At 37.9% G+C, this 14,101-nt stretch overlaps 1 protein-coding gene across 1 annotated transcript; it reads right to left on the bottom strand.

Annotated features, from left to right (window-relative positions):
* Positions 1 to 11,043: 11,043 nt before the first annotated feature.
* Positions 11,044 to 12,357, bottom strand: LOC149196855 (uncharacterized). Its single transcript, XM_089403800.1, has 4 exons — positions 12,060 to 12,357; positions 11,782 to 11,868; positions 11,596 to 11,688; positions 11,044 to 11,423 (listed from the first exon to the last, which is right to left on the bottom strand). Exons 1-4 carry the CDS (start codon positions 12,105 to 12,107, stop codon positions 11,226 to 11,228), a joined length of 426 nt encoding a protein of 141 aa, XP_089259926.1. The 5' UTR covers positions 12,108 to 12,357; the 3' UTR covers positions 11,044 to 11,225.
* Between the last annotated feature and the right edge of the window lie 1,744 nt (positions 12,358 to 14,101).

Here is a 14,101-nt window from a genome sequence, read left to right as displayed (position 1 = left end):
CGACAGCTACGAAATCGATCAATTTCAGAGTATCTTATCAAGTGGAAGAACTTATCCGCTGAAGATTCCACATGGGAGGATGAGAATTTTATGCAGAAGTATCCAGAACTACTCAAGCGTTGAGGACAACACTTTTTTGAAGGAGAGGGGCATGTTGGGTCCCTATAATACTAGTGATTACCCCATTACTATTGTAGTTATACCCCTTATTTATATTGTTGTGCCCCTATTACCCCCATATTGTTATTTCTGTGCCCCATAGAATCCCCCTATTGTTATTTTTGTGGCTTTATATTATTATTGTTAGGTCGGCTGGATTATATTGTGACTCCTTAGACTCCTATATATAGAAAGGAGGTTTTGTCATTTGTATCATCCAAGAATTGTTCATTTATGTAATTTAAAGGAGGTTGCCCCCTCGAAGAGGCTGAATTCTAAGGCGTGGATCTCTCTTTTCTATCTTTTTGTGAGCTGGTTTCATAACAAGTAGTTATGACTATTGTTAACTCATTGATCTCTTAGTTAGCTAATCAATTTACTAAAAATAGACCCAGTCATGCATGGAATTTGAATTGGCTAGCTGAGTGGAGGGAAAAGGTATAATTGTATTTATTATCGTACACTATTGAGTGTACAAAGTTTGTATGTAGAAGATGAGCTAATTTCCTTAGAATCGCGCAAGGAAATAGGTGTGAATGTAGGAGCGTGAGTACCGTAAGGGTGAGTGTAGGAATGAAATCATAGGAAGTGCGAGTGCAGGCTCAGTATATTCCACAGTAATCTCAGATGGAGGAGATAAATATTGCAGTACAGGTTGAGCATCAAGGATTGAAGTTGTCATTGTAATAGATCAATTGTCTCATCTCATATAATACAAATAGAGGAGGGTATTTTCCTAGTTGGCTTCCTTAGTTAAAATATTTTGTTCACTGTGATTGAATTTTTTCATGTGTCCCTATTGTATGTTTTCCCTTTCGCCGATTGAGTACAAGAAATTTGTCTCTCTTGAGTTCGGTTCAATTTCATTAATAATAGCAAATTTCCTGCAATTTCTATGAATTTTATTTGCTAAATGATGTTTTTTGGTGTAAAACCTCCCTTACATAAGTGTTAGACATCACACCATTTTTATACACTCAATGAAATTTCCAATGGTGCAATAATAACATCAATAACAGATTTTATCGAAAATGCCTTCCTTTAGGAATTTGACCTACCATGTTTAGAAAACATGGTATGAGTGCATTGTGTGCCATTCATGAGGGGCTAGATAAGTGGTGACTATGAATAAAGTACATATGGCTTAACTTTGTAATTATATTTGAGAGTTGAAAGAGTAGTGAAGTTAGTAAATTAGATTTTGTAGGCTAGAAGTGGGATTGTGCATGAGTTGATTGCTAAGATCTAGTAATCTAGTTGAGTTATTGTTAGTTGAACTTAGTTAACTGAGCTCTACTCATTAGCTGAGTCAGTTTAAGGTTAGTTGATTAGTTACCATTACTGTTAACTCACTGATCTCTCAGTCAAATAGTTAATTACCTAAAAATAGACACGTTCATGCATGGAATTAGTCATGTTAGTTGAATTTCAGTTGAGTAGTTATGACTATTGTTAACTCATTGATCTCTTAGTTAGCTAATCAATTTACTAAAAATAGACCCAGTCATGCATGGAATTTGAATTGCCTAGTTGAGTGGAGGGAAAAGGTATAATTGTATTTATTATCGTACACTATTGAGTGTACAAAGTTTGTATGTAGAAGATGAGCTAATTTCCTTAGAATCGCGCAAGGAAATAGGTGTGAATGTAGGAGCGTGAGTACCGGAAGGGTGAGTTGTTGTGGGGAAAAATGCCTATGCAGGACAATCCTATCCACCTAAGGTGTGACAGTGCCTTAGTAACAAACATAGACAATTATTCTAGTATTCTTCCTTTATGAATTAAGAATGAAGAGAGATGGATGGACTAACCGGTGTCTTCCGTTTGTCCCTCGATCCAGTTTACCTACTCTTTGAGAGTTCCCAGCTACTTGCCTTCTCGCTCGCCCAGCTTCAATAGGTCTTTGCAAGATCGCAAGAAGAGAACACTACACAAAGACATAGATTCATATTCATAACTAGTTCAGGATTAGAAATAAACTAAACATACTAATGCAACCATACATCAAAGATACATCAGTATATAGGAGAAACCAAGATAACTTTATTGATGAATAACAAGGTTCAGGAAGAGATACAACCCAGAGGGCTCCAATCCAGCATCTCCTTCCCAGCAAATGGAATTCCGATCTTCACCCCCTTCAAAGCATTAAGCACCCAATGGTTCCAATCTCAAACCAACAGCAATTCTTTGCAATAACAAAATTCCAGCCTCTAGATCTCATGGAGGAGAGATCCATATATAGATGTTTGGAGAGAGGATGAGTCAGCTTGAGATCTGACTAGTGTCCTCTCCCTCTGTCAGTTCTTGATTCCACTTGGAGGTTCTTGCTTCCACTTGGAGATTGGGAACCTCTTACTCATCACTAGTCGAATTCACTGAGGCAAGTGTCATTGAGGAAGATTCTGGAAGCTTCCTGGATGTTGACACCTCTTGGAATGAACTTGCCATTTCTCAATTCCCACTTAGCGCACCCTGGTAGTGCTTCTACCTGCGTTGCAGTGTAGGTAGCCAGTGTTGACTTTGCATTTCAGCGCAGACAGCTAGTGGAGCCACTGAATTGATCCTGAATTGACTTGTTTTTGAGCAGTTTCTGGTGGAGAAATTCTGTGAATTGCTGTGGTTTGTTAGCCTTGTTCCTCTAGGGGTAGGAACAACATGTTTAGGGACTTTGGATCCCTTAGATTATTGACATTTCATGCTTATAGCTGTAAGGCACAAAAATGTCTATAATAGTTGCCCCCTAAAGTATGAGGCCGTTTATCGGGTGAAATGTTTTATCAGGAGGATCCGAAGTTCATCCAATGCTGGGAGGAGACCTGTAATAAGATACAATACAATACATTATTTTTCATACTGCTTTCATGATCTAGCTGAGGCGGGCATTCCCATGCTCAACTTTATAAATTCATTTTCCTGTACATAGAACAGACAATCGTCTGATGGTAGACTGATAATTTTGATGCAATTATCATCCTTTGGATAGGATGATTATCTGCTGCAATGATGTACATGTCAATGTCTTTATCTCTCCTGAATATATATTGCAGCCCGGATGGATGAAACTAGATCCGGGGTCTTCAAACTCGTTTGATCTTCACTCTAAGTACAAGTCGATCCATGTGAGAAATGTTCTGAAGTCGAACATGGAAAGACATCGCTTGATTACCGGTCAATGAGGTAAACCGTTAACAAGCGCGAGAGGAATCATCGATAATGATAATGACCCTCAAGGTACTGCAGTACAATTCACGTGGTGTGAATAAAGGACTTCGCGTCGAACACCACGCAAAATCTTTCGGTCGAAGGTCATTGATGTATACCTATCGTCGGAAGTGAGAAACTTGCCATTGAGGCATGCAAGCTTCAAAGTACTGAAGGGGTTGTTCCTAGATCAACTTCTTGGATAATGAACTGATGTCGACAAGAAGCGATCCGTCAAAGGAGGGCCTTAATGAATCCCACATCAATGACACGGAACGGAGCTAATGATTTTGATGGAGGTGAAAACGATCTGTGACATATGATTCAGGGTGGCGGTCATGAAAGGATGAAGGATAATGTACGGCAGTGGATGGGACAGGGTTGACTTTTCTGAACGACTTCTCTTGAACATATGGTGACACTGATGCGATGGATCGGTAGCATTACCCCAAATGTGACTGGTGAATGAAACAACCCAACCCGATTGTGGTACGGAGGAAAAGTGTCATGTTCAAGAGCGACTTGCTACCATCAAAGTTTTCTTGAGTTTCTCCCAATTTTCCCCAGTAATTACTAACCAGTACCTCTTTATTTTTGTCAAGCTTGAGGAGGATAACATATGCTTGTTCTATAACTTGCCCTTCGGGCAAGCCCATCGCTATGTTTTAACGAGCCTAGCGATAGTGAAACTCGTTCTCGTCTAAAGACAAGTTTGTCGCTATTTAATGATTTTAACGAGTCTAATGACAAAGATAACTCAGTCCTTTTCATTTTTAGAGAGTCAGAAAAGGTACATAAAGTTAACTCCAAAAGTCCTTTTTCATCATCTAATCCCTTAGGTCTGAAAAAGTATAAAACAATACAGAAGGGATGAGTTTTCGATAGTTTTAACGAGCCGAATAAAACAAGCGCTCGATCTTTTTGTGCAATAATCCCTCAGGTCCAAAAAGATTAAAATCTCGAAAAGGGATAACACTTCCTGTCCCTTTAACGAGTTGGAAGGCCAAGGACTCGGCAATCTTTTCATATTTTACGAGTCAGATGAAAAGAGCTTAAAGAAGACTCGTCTTTTGAGGAACGAGTGACAAAACGGGTTAGCAGCTGATTCCAGGTATTGGTTGGAATTTTCCAATCACGGCAGTGTCACAAGGATGGCTAGTGAAATCACTCTTCGCAGTTGTTCCTCAAAATGGGTAAACAAACATATGGAGGTGAACGATCGGCCAATGGAAAAGTGGAGGTGACGGTGCAAACACGACCAAGGCTTTAATGGTTGATAATGTTACATTCACAGTGGTTATTTACTGGGATAGTTCATTTTTTAACGAGCTTAAACGTGGGTGGAAACACTTGCTCGATCTTATGTTTATTTTTTAACGAGCATGAACTATGTGCTAAAACTACTCAGATCTTGCGTTTATTTTTTAACGAGCATGAACTATGTGCTAAAACTGCTCGAATAATCCAGTCATATGATAAGAATGTCTCATGTAAGATTCCATTTTTTATGGAGCTTGCGCCTTACGAAATCTATGCCCCACATCCTTTCGTTATGCAAGTTCGGAAACGACTAATCCTACGAGTTTAAAGGGTTAGACCTACAGGTTTAAAGGGAGGACCTAAAAATTTAAAAAATAAATAGCCGCCCCTTGCTTGCACTCCGAAAGGTTTGCATGCCCCCAGGTATAAAACAGAGTTTCAAGGTTACCCCTACTTTAGTCTGGCAAAACAATTGTTTTACCGAGAGAGGCCTACCTCTTCCAGGTTACCAAAGATTGCTCCATTCGCGGCCACGAATAAAACACTTCTTCGGCGATGTCTACCGAGATAAACAAAGGTGAGCGATGAAGCCCGCCAACTCACATAACTTTGACAAAAGAATCTTATTCTGGAACAACCCCTCTTCCACTCACGGACGGGGTATGGACTAGTCATATTCTCCCGCGGAAACCTACCCTATACCCAAAGTTTCCCTGCCGAAGAAGACCAGGATGCATGCCCCCTGGGTTCCAGTCATATCCTTCCAAATTACTCACGCTCATCAGGAGGATGGACCGTGGGTTGAGAAATTTCTTGTGTGAAGAGACCATTTAGGGATGGTATATGACTATTTGCGATGCGTGATCCGGGAAATGAAAGCTGGTCCACGAGCTTGACCACTCTTCCTTCGTGCGGAAAACACATTACTCTAAAGAGTGAGGAGACGATGGCTCCCATGCAATATATATAGTCTCGTCCAAGGAGTAGGTTATAATCCAAGGGTCCTTGAACGACCATCACGTTCATTTGAACGGTCTTCCCTTTCAATGTTATGGGCACATTGGGGAGGATCCCTAAAGGTCGACTGGTTCCTTTATCAAAGCCTGGTAGATTTCTCATTTCAGGCAAAAGCACTGGCGAACCAAGCGCTTTCGAAGCAATAGAGGAAAGGATACTCACAGATGCCCCCTCATCAATAATGGTGCCAGCCATTACCATTCTGTATATTTGAACGATAATTTTGAATGGTATGCTTGCTGGCAAACGGGGTCTGCCTAGTTGGTTCCAGTCGAACGAGACAACTAAGTTGCTTGGTGGTGGGATCGAATAGACAACCGGGTATGACTCTGATGAAGTTCCTTCCTGCGATAAAGGAATGGGCAAATTGCCCCCTTGTTCATCGGAATCTGTGTTGATGAAGAGAATTTGGATGGTGTCGTCTTTATTCTCCCTTGTGATGGTATCATTCGAAGATAGAGCCTCTGAAGGCAAAACCGGGTCAACTGCCGCCTCAACCTTTTGACTTTCGTCAGGTATGGATTCAGACGGTTCATCCTCGATGATAGGTGCTTCGGCTGACCACCTGAGCGGGCCAGCCGGGTTCTCAACTGGTGAAGGACTTGGCAGGAGTTTTTGATATCCAGGAGGAAGTTGCACTGGTAAAACCGGGTGATCTTCCAAAAATCTTTTAGCCTTGTCTAAGAACGAACAACGGTGGATGGCATGGTCGCCTTCACACAGTTTGCAGGGAAATCTAGCTTTCCCTCTCTGTCCTGTGACTTCGCTTTCACTAGTTGACGGTGTGCTATCAACATGGCTATCAGAGGTTGACGCCACCGAATTGTGCAAATGGGGAGACCAGTCCCTTAGTATTCGAGGGATGCAGGGACAATCTCTGTGGAAGTGGTCTCCCTTGCATATGACACATGGCGATTTAGGCCTAGTCAGTGCTGTGTGTGGATTTTTGTCAGACGACACTTGTTTGACCCCAGTCGCTTTTGGCTCCTTTTCTTCTTCTCTTTCTTCTTCTTTTCCTTCTTCTCCTTAGGAACTTGGTTTTTTGTTTTACCAATTCCGTCAAGCGAAGAGGAAGGAGGAGAGGAAGAATTAGATGAAGTAGAAGGCTGGTGGGTAACTCTGGTCTGGTCTAACTGTTGACTCGACTGTTCAGGAATAGTGGTGTTCTGAACGACATTGGTTGAAAAGAGCCAGACCGGCAAGCCAATTGTCAGTCCTGGAAGCGACAATGTGGCCATATGGGGCGCACCAACATCTCCCCAAGAGGAGAAGGGACTAGGATTTCCACCAAGGGGAATTCCTTGGTTGGTGGGCTCCATTTTTTCAACCTAAAGATCAACACTGGAATAAAGGGTGATTGTTCCGTTTAAAATAAATTTAACAATGCTTTAGACACAACTTGTTTTTTCACTTTTAAAGAGTTGAGAAAAAGCTAAAGATGACTCTAGTCTCCTTCGATGTTTTAACGAGCCCGAAGTGACAAATGCTCGGATGGACTTTTTCCGTTATAGAGTCTGAAAAAGGCCAAAAGGAACTGCTCTGGAGTTCTAGGTAGAGGGTGTGCCAAAATTTTCGCAAAAACGCAAAATACTTTTTAGGGTACGGGCGGTCGATATTCCTGAATGTTGTGTTCAGTGCATTGCGATCAGTAGGGCGGCCGACACGGCTTCCTAAGGATAAAGGGTTTATGGCTATAGGGGTCTCCCAATATATACGCGACGGTACGTGGGAGCACAATCCGTACTGACGCTATCGTCCCTCAGGAGGAATCACCCACCATCAACGAGATCGACAGTCACCAGGCTTTACGACGTCGGAACACGTCTCTAGCCTAGACCTCTATGTTGTGCGTTATGTTGCAAAGCGTTGTTAAGTTCATTCAATTTATTTTAGGTTGATCTTTTTAGAAGTTTGCCTTTTGAGGTTCACCACGAGATGTATGATACAATTCCTAAATGCAGTCTAAACATGATAAGCAAGCTTTATATCTTTTCAACTTATGAAAATCCTAGCTACAAAGGGAAAAGAAAGACACCATCTTTTCTCAAAGAGCAATCAGCACACTCTAATGCACTTTTCCTAAATCAAACATGCAAACTATCAAATGCAAATGCACAATGCAGATGTTTGTTTTCCGCTTTCTTAGTATTGATGCCTACAAAGAAAGCTTTTTGTACAACATTGAATTTGCTTTTAAATGACAAATACAAACAAGTTTACTTTTTCGAAATCAGAGAGGGTAGAAGAGATTACAACACTTAACGATTTCCGAAATGAATACTTATTTCGACACTTAAAAGAGACAAACTCAAACCAAAAGCAAAAGTAAATGTATAATCTACTACAAACAGCTAATGAACTCTCTTCTAAGATCACAATCAACAGATCCGAATCAAGGGCTACAGGATGACTATTTCACTCTTGCAAAGGAAAACTGCAAATGACGCCACAAACACATAAAAACACTCACAGTCTTTTTGTACAAAAGGAGGCGGAATTTAAGCAGAGAAAAGGAGTTATCAAACTGGTACCTATGCTGGTTACAGGCTGCAAAAATCAGAGATCAAAACAAGGCAAAACAGAGCAGAGAACCCCAGTTGCACAAGGCCTAACTGGATCAGCGCACCCTCAACACAGAGGTTTTGACATTCAGCGCAGGTAGCCTTCACGGGACCTGCGTTGAAATGCAGAACCTCTTCACAGGGTCTGCGCTGAAGGAGAAACGAGAGTTTCTCACTGGGTTCTGGGTCACAGTTTGCTATTTAATCTACAGTTTCAGGCCAAATCAAAGCAAAAAGCAAGGTACAATCAAAGGGATGCTTTGAGGAAGGGCTAATATCTATCACAAACGATCATCAAATAATTTGTGAGTCCATTGTTCAGATCATAGACAAATCCAGTGATTGGATCAAAGCAGCAGCTGTCTACTTTGCATTTGAGAATAGCAGATGCAGTTCGATTGTTGCTGTTGAGTCTATGAAACAAACAATGATGGAAACACAAATAAAATGACTAAACAGATCTCCCCAGTGGAGTCGTCAATTTTTCGTGGGGAAAAATGCCTATGCAGGACGATCCTATCCACCTAAGGTGTGACAGTGCCTTAGCAACAAACAGAGACAACTATTCTAGTATTCTTCCTTTATGAATTAAGAATAAAGAGAGATGGATGGACTAACCGGTGTCTTCTGTTTGTCCCTCGATCCAGTTTCCCTTCTCTTTGAGAGTTCCCAGCTACTTGCCTTCTCGCTCGCCCAGCTTCAACAGGTCTCTGCAAGATCACAAGAAGAGAACACTACACAAAGACATAGATTCATATTCATAACTAGTTCAGGATTAGAAATAAACTAAACATACTAATGCAACCATACATCAAAGATACATCAGTATATAGGAGAAACCAAGATAGCTTTATTGATGAATAACAAGGTTCAGGAAGAGATACAACCCAGAGGGCTCCAATCCAACATCTCCTTCCCAGCAAATGGAATTCCTATCTTCACCCCCTTCAAAGCATTAAGCACCCAATGATTCCAATCTCAAACCAACAGCAATTCTTTGCAATAACAAAATTCCAGCCTCTAGCACTACAACAAAACCAGCGATTTGCGCCAGATTTAGCGCCGGATTTTAGTGCATTTTTTTTTGTAATTGTGATGAGCAACCTGGCGCTAAATCTGGCTCTATTGTACAATTTTTAAAGCGTCCTTTTTTGCACCTGATTTTTCATCCTTTTTCACGCTAGATTTTGCATCATTTTTTACACCAAACTATGCATCATTTTTTGCGTCAAATTTTGAACCAAGATTTGCATCTTATTTTATGACAGGTTTTGCTTCTAGTTTTGTGTCATTTTTTGCATCTATTTTTCATTCTCTTTTGCTTCCTATTTTGTGTCATTCTTTGCTTCCATTTTTGCACCATCATTTGCATCAAGTTTACACTGTATTTTGAATCCAATTTAACGTCTTTTTATGCATCCATTTTGTGTCAGTTTTTGCATCTAGTCTTACACCAGGTTTTGTATCTAGTCTTACACTAGTTTTTGCTTCTATTTTTGCACCAGCTTTGGTGCTTATCTTTGCACCATGTGTTGAATTTGATTTAGCACCAAATTTTGCATCCATTTTTGTGCCCATTTTTGCATCTTTTTTTGGACCATTTTTTACATCCACATTTACGTTTGATTTGTCTCCATTTTTCCCATCTCATTTTGCACCATATTTTGCGTCATTTGTTTCATCCAATTTTGCATCATTTTTAACACCATCTCTTGCATCTAATGTTACATCATTTTGAGCATCCAAATTTGCATTTATATTTGCATCTTATGTTGAGTCATGTGTTGTGTCCACCTTTGCATCTTATTTTGTGTCTAATGGTACATTCAATTTAGAGCCATTTTTTACGTCTACTTTTGTATTTGTTTTTGCACCAAGTTTTGCATCCAATTTTAAGCTATTTTATGCCCCTTTTTGCACCATTTTTTTGTGTCTACTTGTGTCCAATGTTGCACCATTATTTACACCAACTTTTTCATCCAATTTTGCATTTTTTTGGTGTCTAGTTTTACATCGTTTTCACCATCCAAATTTGCATCTTTTTTTGCCTCATTTTGTGTCCACATTTGCATATAATTTTGTGTCTGAGTTCGAGCCTAAATTTTCATGTGATTAGGAATCATTTTTTACATCCAATATGGCATCCTTCGTTTCACCTTTTTTCAGCCCCATTTTGCATCTTGTTTTATGTCTTTTCTTACATCTTTTTTTTTTCCTTTTTTGCACCCAAGTTTGCATCCCAAGTTTACACCATTATTTGCATCATCATTTGGCATATTAATTTGTAACGTTTTTTGCTTCTTTTTAACGCTCAACTTTGCATCTTATTTTACATCTAGTTGTCTTTCTTTGCATCTAATTTGGTGCCCATTTATGTGTCCTTGTTTTTGCCCAATTTGATATCCTTTTGTATGCCATGTTTTGTTCCCTTCTTTGTGTCAACTATTGCACAATTTTTCACTTCTAATTTAAAACACTTTGTATGTCAATTGTTTGCATTTTGTATTAATTCCTAGTTTAACATCCAATTTTACTTTCAATTTTGCATCCATGGTTACATCCGCATTTGAATTCTTATATAGAGTATATTTTTCTTTACATATATGACCCCCTTTATAGATTCATAGTGAAATATATGATAGTTTCTAAATATCATTAAAGCAGATATCACAATTCAAAATCATTTGTAAAGAAATTTAAGAGAAATTGACAACATCCATCCAAAAAAATAACAATGTGTCATTAACAATTTTCAAAACATGTATAAAATAGCAACATAATACTAATAAAATCAGTATTATTTTTAATCAAAACAAGTAAAATTCAAATATGATTAACAAATCAAAATATTTCATGAATATCGTTATTCTACGATAAATTAACAACATACATAAATCAAACTCATCGTATGATTACAAAATCAAAATGTCTCATTGATATAGGGTAAATTCACAACACCCATCTAAACATAACAATGTCATTCTACACAATAATTTCTTCATAAAAAACAATGCATGTGCATGCCTAGCTACCACCACCAAGATCATCCTCATGATCATCTTGACCATCCTCATTACTCTGATCCACATCATCACCATCACCGCAACTATCATCATCATCTCCTCCTTCACCACCATCATCCTCATCCTCATCCTCATCATCTCCTGATATATGTTGAACATAATTTGGATCATCGTCTTGGCAATCATTACCTATAGCATTCTGACAAAAAAAATCAATATTACATGTTAGTATTAATTACATAACACAACACATGTTTTTGTTATACAATGTTAACCATAAAATGAGGTAAGATATAATATCTAATAGTACTAAAAAATAAAATGAAAATATGGTTTAAAAGTATATTGGAAATCCAACTAAGATTACATACCATAGAGTCCATCCAAACAACAAATTCAACCCATCTCTTTTGCTGCAGCACCTCCTTTTCCAAATGATTTGGAGGTCTTCCATATTTTAGTTCCTATCAATCAGTAAATAGGGAGAAATTAGATAACAATGACTTTCTTCTAGTACAAAATTTATTAAAAAAATATCACATGTTTAATATACTTACAAAGGTTGTTATCAGTGCTTTTAAACCTTTATGGCCACTACGATGAGTGACTTTTGTCTTGGTTAACCTCGCCTTGGATGCCTTGTCCTTAAACATAAACCAATTCAATTTATTTTCACACAAATACATGTCTAAGATACTTATAAGTATTAATACATTCTAAATAATGTTTAATGAAAAATTCAATACCTGAATTTTTATTTCATATATCTTATTTATAACATTTTAATGATTACAATAATACTCTTGTTACCAGATATTGTCAGAAGAAATCTTACAAGACCGCTACCTAAGAACATTGGACAATTGAATGCATTAGTTAACATGTTTGAAGAATTCTATCTTCAAATCTAGATCCATATCATGTGATTCCCGTATGTGGTATAAATTGTCTTGAAGGTACCTGCATCATTCGACACAAAGCTATTCAGCACAATCGTTAACAAAAAACATCACAACTGCACAATATGAACGGTGCATCAAAATTGGCATTCACACGTCTAAGGTCTTTTTGGCATATCTGGTGTGGGTATAAAAGGTTTCCATTAAATCTCGTAAGCCTTTTTAACTATTATAAATAAACCACTAAAGTGAAACAAACAAATCAGTTATAAGAACTGAAAACAAAGCTTGAAAAAAGATTAACATTTTCTAAAAGGCAAACACTAGAACACACTTCAAAATACTTTTCCTAAAATACTTCTTCAACCTGGCATCAAATTTGAAGGGCATGGTCATATTTCAATATGAAGTAATATTATATTTTCAACCCTTCTATGTTGGCAAGTTAAAACTAATGTTCCACCAAGACTCCGGGATAGGGAGATGCATGTCTGGGGTGATGCACAGGGGGGGCGTGTGAGAGTACCCTCAAATTTTAGGTAAAATTAGGGGGCAGGGGGATATGGGGGTATATAATTTTTTTAATATATATATATATATATATATATATATATATATATATATATATATATGTATATATATATATATATATATATATATATGTATATATATATATATATATATATATATATATATATATTCAATAATGAAAGCATAAATACATTGATCCGTACATGATTGAATTAAATAATGAAATACACTGATCCATACTCATCATTCATACTAATACATACATCATTCATTCATACACCACGAGATTCAATAATGAACTAGATTGATCCATATTCATCATTCATTATTCAACATTCTAGAATCTAAATTGATTTAAAAATTAAATTCATCATTCATCATTCTAGATTCTAAATTGATTTAAAATTTAAATTCGTGATTCCAGAATCTAATTAGTACTAACCAAAATAGACTATAGTAGATACTTAAGCCTGAAGATTGGAATAGTAAATTGATATAACTCAAACTCAAAAAAAGTAAAGAGTGAAAGTCAAAGAATCAGTCTAAGGTCATCCATATCTAAAGTCAAGACTCGAAAGTTAAAAATGACGATTAAAAATGGCCAATGAGCATTTTAGGAGTGCCATGGAGGAGGAGGTGCAACAGTTAACTGGTAAGTCAAATAGTGTTGCGCAGCAAGCTGAGTAGACATAAGCTTGGTAACTCGAATGAGTGAGTTAGAGATTGCAAATTAGTTTAGGTTTTGATATTTGTTATGTGTTGTTCTTTTTAATTTTAATTTTTTTTTATGGTTGTTTTATAATTTTTTTTAATTTCTATATTACAACAGTTACTAGAAAAAAATTAAGCAGAACATGGCCCCCCTCAAAAGGGGTGCTTTTGGGCTTGGTGCTCTTAATTAAATGGTAGTTCCAAACCCTTATATATAATAGAGCCCAATGGAAACATCGCAATTCGCTCATTCCTGAAATCCTAAAAATTGTTATGTCTGATGCATTTTGAGTGGAATCTGAAATTTACTTTCTCCATATGAAATAAAATGAGGTCAGAACCACTCTCAAACATCTTAAGTCAATTAATAGGGCCCTAGGGTTGAATGTTGAGCTTTCCCACTCATAAATTATTGTTTCAAGCGAAATTAAGGGGGAGCACCTAGCCCTTTTTTAGGGGAGCTACCCAAAAGCACCCCTTTTGGGGAAACACATCCCCACAGTAGGGAAACGTTTCCCCTTGCGTCTCCGTGTGTCTCCCTAAAAGGGGGCGTGGGGAAACGTGTCCCTGAGCATCTTCCCATCCTAGGTGTGTGGAAGCTTGGATACGTGCACCCCACCATAGGGGACACATCCTCATGGAACACTGGTTAAAATAAACTATTGTTTTCTCACAAAAGCAAAAAATGGATCAAAATTTTAACTATTTCGTATTTTATGTTTAGCACAATTGCAAG

Source organism: Pinus tabuliformis, chromosome 2_2 (assembly GCF_031772625.1).
Source record: "Pinus tabuliformis cultivar Carrire ecotype Pingquan chromosome 2_2, CPIR1, whole genome shotgun sequence".
Taxonomy (NCBI): domain Eukaryota; kingdom Viridiplantae; phylum Streptophyta; class Pinopsida; order Pinales; family Pinaceae; genus Pinus; species Pinus tabuliformis.
Note: the sequence above shows the minus strand (reverse complement) of the source record. Positions and strands in the feature narration are given on the sequence as shown.

What these genes read in the sequence shown, in the direction of transcription:
- LOC149196855 (XM_089403800.1), bottom strand. Translation starts at nt 12,107, where the DNA reads ATGTTAACTAATGCATTCAATTGTCCAATGTTCTTAGGTAGCGGTCTT. An exon ending in TGTTCTTAGGTAGCGGTCTT is followed by an intron (nt 11,869 to 12,059) that starts GTAAGATTTCTT and finishes TTTATGTTTAAG; the next exon opens with GACAAGGCATCCAAGGCGAG. An exon ending in TTGTTTGGATGGACTCTATG is followed by an intron (nt 11,424 to 11,595) that starts GTATGTAATCTT and finishes TTTTTTTGTCAG; the next exon opens with AATGCTATAGGTAATGATTG.